This window comes from Asterias amurensis, chromosome 22 (assembly GCF_032118995.1).
Source record: "Asterias amurensis chromosome 22, ASM3211899v1".
Classification (NCBI taxonomy): domain Eukaryota; kingdom Metazoa; phylum Echinodermata; class Asteroidea; order Forcipulatida; family Asteriidae; genus Asterias; species Asterias amurensis.
In genome coordinates, this window is record NC_092669.1 from 30,345 (window position 1) to 39,905 (window position 9,561).

General features: G+C 39.0%; 2 protein-coding genes across 3 annotated transcripts; both read left to right on the forward strand.

The window, feature by feature from the left end:
• Positions 1-701: 701 nt before the first annotated feature.
• On the forward strand, positions 702-4,969 carry LOC139953705 (uncharacterized). 2 transcript variants are annotated; one of them, XM_071953226.1, is made up of 8 exons: positions 702-1,056; positions 1,805-2,000; positions 2,205-2,402; positions 2,727-2,904; positions 3,024-3,157; positions 3,335-3,476; positions 3,620-3,792; positions 3,908-4,969. In XM_071953226.1, exons 1-8 carry the CDS (start codon positions 787-789, stop codon positions 4,054-4,056), a joined length of 1,440 nt encoding a protein of 479 aa, XP_071809327.1. In that variant the 5' UTR covers positions 702-786; the 3' UTR covers positions 4,057-4,969. The 2 variants fall into 2 exon arrangements, with proteins under 2 accessions (XP_071809327.1, XP_071809328.1); XM_071953227.1 differs by having other exon boundaries at positions 2,208-2,402.
• A 303-nt stretch (positions 4,970-5,272) lies between these two features.
• On the forward strand, positions 5,273-8,771 carry LOC139953801 (rhombotin-2-like). The gene is made up of 4 exons (XM_071953367.1): positions 5,273-5,519; positions 6,007-6,320; positions 7,225-7,440; positions 7,800-8,771. The coding sequence occupies exons 2-4, from the start codon at positions 6,217-6,219 to the stop codon at positions 7,987-7,989; spliced, it is 510 nt and encodes a 169-aa protein (XP_071809468.1). The 5' UTR covers positions 5,273-5,519; positions 6,007-6,216; the 3' UTR covers positions 7,990-8,771.
• Positions 8,772-9,561: the final 790 nt, after the last annotated feature.

Consider the following 9,561-nt stretch of genomic DNA (forward strand, 5'->3'; position numbering starts at 1 on the left):
TGGCCGTAAGAAGATGTTAAAAAGTGGCCGTATCAACACCAATCCCGAATAAATATTATAACTGCAATGTTCAGAAGCCTCCCCATCCAGTTTTGGGTTATCTATCTTAGTCAAATCGGAGAAAAGGTCACAGGTTCATAGAGTCAACGGTTTATTGTATTGATGGGGGTCTTGTCTCTATCGCTCGTGGGAGGAATATAGTAATTGTACATGAACATTATGTACATCATTATTGAAATCTGGATGACCAGTTAATTCATATCCCGGGGGGGCGCGGGGGTATGCCAACAGTAAACAAAAAGTTTGTAAATGTGTGACAGAAAATGTTGTCAATGGTGGTGGCGGGATTTTCTGAACCCCACCCGGAGACTCTGTCGCCACCAGCAACCCCCCCCCCCCCCCCCGAGATTATATCGTGCCCGTCCCCAATACGGCAAACTGTGTACAACATTCTCCTAAAAGCGACCACTTTGATCCAACTTCATCCTTCATATTACGGGGGACAGAATCTCCTATGACGGTGAATAATATGCACAAAAATATTTAATATTAGAAATACAAAGGTAACCCAATCTGAAAGCTTTGGATCCGCTCCTGAATTTAAATATACGGGGCACTTCTCCCATCTGAGCCCTATAGAGGGCGCCATCACTTGAAAATCCCTTGTATTTTTGGTCAGAATGTACACTGATATTTTTGTATGGCCTAGTACAGTACTGTATAGTACGCTAGTCGCTAGCAGCTGAGATAGTACAACTAGTAAGCATTACATAATCAAGCTACAGAATGCTATCAATTCCTAAGTGCCTTCAATTGTGTAAACAAACGAGTAGTGTGAGAAATTTTTATCTTCGGGAGCTGTTGAATGTACAGAATGTAACATTTACTGGATGTCGTAGTTTGGGGGGCATTGTGAAGTTGTGTCAGAAAGAACCAAATGTCAACCTTCCAGATTACAATACTAGCGTCAATATTCATCAACACAACTTGAAACGTCAGGATAAACCTTCGAATAAGAGATGGGAAGGATTGAAGGATTTACAAAAGAGGACAGCGGTAAGTATAGCTAAAAATAATGGTGCATTAATGATATTGATTTGGGCCTTTATTACTAAAGAATTGGTTGCGAGCCCCCCACCAGACTGTGTTCATATACATGTAGTGTGAATGTGTGGTCGGCTCTAGCCTAGGCCTACATGATAAAAACATGGGCTGGGAGAGTCGTTCAACCCTTGCATTTCTCGAGTGCTAGTAATGACAACCAATGGGGGAATTTATACCCAATCATACGCACTCCAAACGGGGCCGTCCACGCACTCCCCCTGTTGTGAACCATTTCCGGGTAGTCTTGGTCCGGTTCCAAAGTGATCGTGGGTTTTTAGTCGTCCCGTAGCCGATACATTATTGGCTTAAACATCGCCCTCTTGTGGACCGAGTTATAGCAAAATCTGCGACGGAAATCTACGAAAAATGAAGTCAGATTGGCGTTATTGCATTGAATTGAACTCTGAGAATTGCAGGTCAATAACTTTCATTGTCCTTTGGTTGGTGAGCATGCTGTTTGCAATCTCGGCCAATTCTTATCTCATAATACAGTTTATGTATAATGTCTAAAATGCCTATATCATAAAACAATATTTGGAGTAATACTTTTTACTCTCGCACATTTTGGTATTAGTCCATGGTATCTTGGCTCTATTTATTACAACAACACCACGGTGCTAGTTTGTATCAAGTTCTTTTTTACGATGAACTGATGAAAAGGACGATACTTACATTTGTACCTTGAATATTTTTCAAACAGGGTTCACTTATTCCAGAAACTCTTAAAGAAATGGATGTGAACAAGGACTTTCAGACAACAGCTTCTAATCTACGTAAAATGGGACAGGCCAAGCTTACAAGAGATGAACGGAAGAAGAGACAGAGGGCGCTTGATAACCTTAATATTCCTACCTTCCATGAGTTTATAAAGCAGTATAGTCGAGATTCTTCTAAAGGTGAGTTATTATAAACATAAAGCTATCCATGTTATAAATGAGGACTTTTTGGTTTACACATGTCGGTGCTGTTTATTGTTTGGCTTATACTTTCAAATAGTGCATTTTCATGTAATTTTGTATGCAAAAAAACGTTGATGAATATGAATATGTTTTTCTTGATTCAACATCTTACCACAGTTTGACCCCATTGTTTTGTTACAGCAGACTTGGAGAAGCTCCTGCAGAAAACCGATATTGAGGTCTTGCAACTGAATATTGGTCTGTATTGCAACCAAGCATGTACTCATTGCCATGTTGAGTCCTCACCAAGGAGAAAGGAAATGATGACTAGAGAGACTGCTGAAAGATGTCTTGAAATCTTGAAGAATAGCCCATTTGTACATACACTTGACCTCACTGGTAAGAAGGTTTAGCTCTTGAGGTTATGAACTTAACTCACTTTTAAAACGGTTAGGGTATGGCAGGTCATATTATGTTGCTGCGGAGCTATTGGAAATCTTCACGATTATTTTACCTGACATTTTACTTGAATTGACCACACTGATCGCTAAGTGCTCTTCGCAAGTATTCACAATGTTAATGTAGTTATTATATTAACGGCCAAGGGTGTTTTGCTTGACGGGTGTCTGTGCATTACTGATCAGACAGTTTGTGTGAAATCCCAGTTCACACCCCACACAATAAATAAATTGTTTTTGCTTTTGTTTCTTTACTTTACTGCAGGTGGGGCGCCAGAACTTGCAACAGAATTCAAGTTTCTTGCCAAAGGTGGGCGAGATCTCGGACGTGATGTTATTGACCGATGTAATCTCACTGCACTTCTAGAACCGGGACATGAGAAGACAGCAGAATTCCTAGCAGAAAATAATATCATTGTTGTAGCTTCTTTGCCGTGTTATAGGTACTAAACATTAGCATAAAGGTTGACGTTTATCTGTCTTGTTATAGGTACTAAACATTGATATCAGTGATTTAATTAAAATCCAAATAAAATTGTTTTTATTAATAACTCTCTTCCAGTGCGAAGAATGTGAACACACAGCGAGGGAGCGGTGTGTTTGATAAGAGTATTCAAGCCCTACTCATGCTGAATCAACTTGGATATGGGAAGGAAGATAGTAAGCTCAGACTGGACCTCGTGTATAACCCACTCGGTAAGAATTTATTATCATAATTTAGGGATCTAAATAATATAGTGATTGACATGAAAAGTTTGACGGTTGACCAAGTCAACATTTTATTGATGAATGAAAAGGAAACAGTCGGACGAGGAAAGGTTGAACATTTTTCATTCTAAAAAGTAATTCTCCTTCATTTTGGTCTTCCCCTAGGTGGGTTTTTGCCTCCAGCTCAAGCAGATCTAGAAATGAAATACAAAGAAGAATTGTGGGAAACCTTTGGGATTGAGTTTAACAACTTGTACACCATAACCAATATGCCTATCAAGAGATTTGCAGACTTCTTATACCGCCGGTGAGTTCATTGCTTGAAAATACAGGTCAAGTGTCTTTACTGAAGAACACACATGGATTGTATTAAAATATGTAATTTTATTTGATAGGTGTACTCAAACTTGTATTAAATGATCTGAGTTACTATTTTTGTTTACTTAACAGAAATGAATTAGAAGGATACATGAACCTGTTGGTAAGAAACTTCAATCCAAGTTCAATGACAGGCCTGATGTGTCGAAACCACCTCAACATAAACTGGGATGGAAAGCTGTTTGATTGTGATTTCAATCAGCAACTGGACCTGCCAATCTATCAACGTCGCTCCAACTCAAAGGGTAGGCCCGGCCATTAATAGATAGTAAACGTTCACTTCGAATGCATGAATTTTTTAGAGTAGGCCTATGTCAAGCTTGTTTCTTATTGTCTATGTCTTGTTTTATTTATTCCAAGATGCACCAGGAGGCAAGATACAATCTGCTCCATCTGTATGGGATATCGCATCGACAGAAGACTTGAAACAATTATACATAGCAACAGATAATCACTGTTTTGGCTGTACTGCAGGCATGGGTTCTAGCTGCCAGGGAACTACAGTGTGATTTATTGGCAGGTTGTTGGAGCTATAAGAGAAAGGACCGTTGGACTATCTCTGTAAACCAGTCTTGTGTTACAATGTCTCTTCAGAGCTCGGTGTTAACTGCCTGTCATTTATCAGTCAGGGCAGTCTGGTCAGGGCAGAGGCAGAGGCGCAAGTCACTTGGGTTAAAGACGAGTCGCAAGACTTAACAATAGTATTTTTATTTTTGAATAATATAACTATACGTTAAGTTTAACTATATTGGTACAATTCATCCATTTGGCCTGCGAGGTACGATTTGTGATTGTTACAATTAAATGTTATGATTAAATGATTTATGTTTTCAATTATATTGTGTACCGATGATAAATGTGCAGATTTTACGTTTAAATCATCCGTACCGCCGTAGGGCGAGGCAACAATTGTAACAAGTTAAAGTTTGAAAATTGTAAAGTACTAGACAAAATATATAGACCTTTTTGTATCAACGGTTTTTTTTCTCAATTGAGTCCCGAACATTCTGAGTACCAAAGGTGGAGTACTGTACAGATGGCTGCACTCTAGTCCTATATATAATTTTCTTCCTGCATGGTTAAAGTTTCGTGGCCTAAGTTCAAGTCCTAGACCATTGGGACTTCGTGAAGTTAAAGTCCCAGTGGTCTGAGTCCCTATGAAGTTAAGTAGTTATTGTACGAAAGCTCATAAATGTTCTGAATCCATGGAGGTACCTCCATGTTAAAGGCAGTGCCACCACTACCTTCCATGTGTAAAGGTATATGCTTTTTCGGACTTTGTTTTATAACAGATAACATGATTTTGTACTTGTGTGGCTGTTAACAGACGTTATTGGTTAAAGGTCTTGCTTGGACACAAAGGGTCAGTCCACGATTAAAAGGAGGGGTGTACAAATTAATAAAGGCTTTGGCTAAACAGTATTTTTGAATCTGCTTGTCTTCTTAAACATTTTTACTGATGAAATTATTGAAAAGATCTAAAGTATTGTGTTTTTCCGCTAGTAAAGACATTCAAAATTATGACACTGTAAAATGTATGTTTCGTGTAACCCCCCCTATGCAATAATAGTCGAGTCTGAGTTGAGTTGTAAAAAACAACTCGCTTCCTCCGTGATGATGGGCGATTCCAATACATAAACAGGAAATGCGTGTACCGTGATCCCTAATGGATTGCCTTACAAGTGTGTTTTAGAATATCACATGTACATGCTTGTCCAGTATACATGTACAAACAGGAAAAATGAAAACATAACATCATGTAACACGGAAATCTTCCTCCACGTGGTAATTGCTTCTTTTCTCTCAATAAGTTTGGGTTTCTAAAGTTTGAATTAGGAAAAGGTGTTCTGTGTTTGTTTGCTGTTTGTGGACAACGAAAATTGTTTGATTGCCCGAAGGAAATTGGAATTCAGATGGTGTGAAAATGGAAGGAGCTGACCTACAGGGGATCAAGAAATCAAAGCATGGTTGGGTGAGTGGTTGGTTTTATTATTTCAAGTTGGTACAATCTAAGTCTTGCGAATGTGAGTTGAAATACCATACTCTTTATCTCAAGATCCTTTTCAAAACATTCTTGTTGCAAAGAGAATGTTTCTCGTATAGTAGGCCTACTTAAGATTTACACCTCTGCACTTAATGACCTTAAAGGTGACCATAAAAACTTCATGTGAACCATGGGGTAGAATTAGTTATACCTAGCTATGTTTGAACCCTCCATGTTTGAACCGTAGAAGGGAAACCTCAATAAATAAACTGTGAGTCAATTTCAACAGATATGTTTTATTTTAGAGTAGTCGTGAAGGTTGATTTGTACGGTTTTAAATCAGAAACACGTGACAAGGAAAGCTCCATGTTGAATTGCTTCGTAAACTTCTAGTCACTAATGTTTGTGTGTTAATAGTGTATATGAAATGAATAATACTTAATGTCCTAGTTTTTATTCTAATTTTCATTCTCAGATGAAATGATTCTTCAGTTCATACAAAGTCTACGTAGTTGGTGATCACGTTCTCGTGGACTTTTATGCGTCTATATTATTGGTAATTTGAGCCACTCGACCTACATTACATAAACATGTGACGTCGCTGTCAGTTGCTGTATAAACAATTGGAACGTTTACTCTTGAGGTCGCACCAGCAGAATAACTATTATTAAGAAAGAAGCCCAGGATGGACTCCAATAGCACCATGGCTGATCTTGGAGCTCATGCTGCCGTTGTGACGAGAATGACGTCAAAGGATCGTGAAGGAGGACAGCAAACAGATTCTAACGGGTATGTAAAGTCTGTACCACTCATTAAAATTACCTTCACGTTAACCATGAAGCACATGAAGCCGAGTTCTACTCCTTTTTAGTCATTCTTCAGATGCGCAATCCGTATTTACTTGTTTCATTGGGTAGATCCTTGCTCTTTGTGGTTTGTGGCATTATTTCATTTCTGTATCCCCTGACCCTTCCTCCATGCCATTACCTTTCCTCTACTTTATGCTTACCCTCTCTGTATTAGTCTTGAAACCAAAATGATGATGACGTTTCAAGATGTTTCTACCCCTGACCTCTTTGCCCACAGACCATCGAGTCATATCTCTATGCCATGGCCATCGAGTTCTTTCTCTTTATGCTATGACTATTGCACCTCAAAACATCACCCATTATTATCACCCCGTCTTCTAGAAGGTCAGCTCCATTGAAGTTGTTCCCCCGGCCCCTATCTACACCGTTATTGAGATAGCTTGACCTTTAACCTCGGCCGGCAATCATCAGCGTGTGTCGTGTCCTTTGCGGTGGTATCACATGACAAATCTCAACATGTGTTCCAGACTGATAAACAGTTTGACTCGCACTTTCCCCCATAAATGGGGCAAGATGAAAATTACAAAATGTTTCTCCTGAAAAGAAGTAAACGCTGAAAAACTGATCATGTGTAATTTTTCCCCTCAAGCGTCATTTAAAAAAGTGAAACTGAGTGTTCTTTTACGAGTGCGTGTCGCTATTTTTATAGTAGACCTTTACTAACTAACGACACTTTGAAATATAGATCTTCAAATTTGCCGCAGAAATTCTTTATTCAACATTCAAAATAAACAGACAATACGGGAAAATATTATGCACAAGTGATATGCAGCATTTAAACAATGAAATGTTAATGGAATCCTGTTTATTTTCCTTCTCCACAGAGAGACTGTTGATGAAGTACTAAATGTCCATCCATCCTTCTTAGAATGTTCCGGTTGCAATGAATCAATTCATGAACGCTACTTCTTACGAGCTATGGATAAATACTGGCATGAAGACTGCTTAGCATGCGACCTCTGTCAATGTCGACTTGGTGAAGTAGATTGTTACTTATACATCAAGATGGGTCGGAAACTGTGTAAACGAGATTACCTCAGGTAAGGCCTCTATCTGTAGAAAGTTGCTCAACTCCTTACTATTAGTATGGGCGTTGGACTTTCTATGGGTAGGAAGAAACTATATAATATTGTTAACTTGCGGGTACAACCATTTGTAAATCCCTTTTGTGGGAGTGTTGGCCACGTTTCGAACAGTATACTCTGCTTGTCTTCAGGAGAAAGGGGGTGTATTTACTGCCATTGAATGATAACAAGATGCAGTTATTTGTCGACTACCTTTTGTCAACTGTTGCTATTCTATTATTCCTATTTTTTTAAGAATATTTTTTAGTCTTTAAATCATTGCTCTATAATGTATTCATAACGACACATTTTCGTATCTATTATTTCACCTTTAGATTGTTTGCTCCGAGTGGTGTTTGTTCAGCATGTAACCGATCTATACCAGCTTATGATCTCGTTATGACAGTTACACCTGGACGGGTGTTTCACCTCGAGTGCTTCAAATGCTCACAATGTGAAAAACATTTCTGTGTTGGTGATAAATATTACCTGATGGGATCAAATATCGTCTGTGAGGATCATTGAAGGTTCAGACAACATGGAAACAAAACAAGAAGTCTCAAAATTATAAATGTCTAAGAAGAACAACTTGTTATAACTTGCGGATATAATCAAGTCCATGTGACAATCTGTTTGGGATGAGTCTGAAAAGATCCGGTGTGGTCTCGACGTTTCGAACAGTTTTCTCTGCTCGTCTCCAGAATGTTCTGAAGACGTGCCCCGCATTTGTACAAAATGATGGTCAGAAAGAGAGCCATTGAAATAGTAGTATGGGACATTGAAGAAGGAACTGCCATTCACGCTAAAACATGTTTGGTTTGGCTGATAATAACTTTTAGCCTGTGGTTTACTCGTCACTAATAGAGTGCTCCACCCGCCTTCAGTCCTGACAGATCCAGCCCCTGATAACTGTCTAATCATCGGATGCTACCAGATGTACCTTTTGACCTCGCAATTATTTTACATGGAGATTCGCGGTCAATTCACATGTACATTATGCATATAAAACATTACCATGTACAAACAATATGCTCAGGCTGCATACAGACGATCTAAAGTGCAAGGTGACAACTAAAATGTGCATCACCTCGGACAATTCAGGAAAGCTTACGTCATTGCACGTTTATCCGATGAGATCAATGTATCATGTTGCGGATAAAGACAGTAGACCAGTTTATATGTGACAACAGAGGGTGCCACCGCCCCGTCTTATAAATAGCCAGAATCTTTATACTTGTTTTTAGCTACAACCCATTTCACCAAAATGCCCCCCCCCCCCCCAGTAATGCGATTGTACAGTTTAAGTACATCTTTAGTGATATTGTATTTTTGATAGTGTTGAAATAAATTTATAAGTCAATACAATGTAAATACAGTCACTGCGTTCGTTGAATTCGTTGCTTTTACAATTGAGGGTTTTAAGACGTCAATCCCCCGCTCCCGTCCCCACTACCTTGGTCCATGGTTCGCTGCTAACTAACTCTCTTATGACATTATTTGGTGTTGTCGAATACTGTGCACATTTTTTTTATGGGTGTCTAGTTAAAAATGCAGCTGATGAAAATGAATTATAACTGAAACGAATGATCGCATCACTTAGTCCAAGAGGAGGGAAAGATAGAAAGTTGCATGAGATAGAAACAGTTTTTATTACATGAAACTGATGTGCATGAACTCACTAAGAATGACACATCCCCATGGTTTATCTAAACTTGCATCCTAGTATAGACAAATATTGTGTGTAACTTATGTTTGGCCTTTTTGTACGCACCATGACCAGTATCTTGGACCCGAAGAAAACAAAGTGTCGTTTATCTTTGCTTGGACTGGGAGCTTTATATTATTAAGAGAGTTGAGAACAGTTGTCTTTGGTCACATGGTTGCTGGACGCATTCTTTTCGGTCCAAATCCAAATGCAGCACACTGCAATTCGAATGGACTAGTTTAGCACCCCGTATTCGGGCCAGGCAGGGGCCGACACTCGTCTAATCGCAAGTTCGGACTGAGTTGATAGCGCCCTCTGTGGGTTTTTACTGGTCAATATTATTCAACGTTTTCTGAACTACAGTCTTTGCTTTGTGATCAAAGGTCTTTATT

What these genes read in the sequence shown, in the direction of transcription:
- LOC139953705 (XM_071953226.1), top strand. Translation starts at nt 787, where the DNA reads ATGCTATCAATTCCTAAGTGCCTTCAATTGTGTAAACAAACGAGTAGT. An exon ending in TAGTCGAGATTCTTCTAAAG is followed by an intron (nt 2,001 to 2,204) that starts GTGAGTTATTAT and finishes GTTTTGTTACAG; the next exon opens with CAGACTTGGAGAAGCTCCTG. An exon ending in ACGTCGCTCCAACTCAAAGG is followed by an intron (nt 3,793 to 3,907) that starts GTAGGCCCGGCC and finishes ATTTATTCCAAG; the next exon opens with ATGCACCAGGAGGCAAGATA.
- LOC139953801 (XM_071953367.1), top strand. Translation starts at nt 6,217, where the DNA reads ATGGACTCCAATAGCACCATGGCTGATCTTGGAGCTCATGCTGCCGTT. An exon ending in CAGCAAACAGATTCTAACGG is followed by an intron (nt 6,321 to 7,224) that starts GTATGTAAAGTC and finishes CCTTCTCCACAG; the next exon opens with AGAGACTGTTGATGAAGTAC. An exon ending in TGTAAACGAGATTACCTCAG is followed by an intron (nt 7,441 to 7,799) that starts GTAAGGCCTCTA and finishes TTTCACCTTTAG; the next exon opens with ATTGTTTGCTCCGAGTGGTG.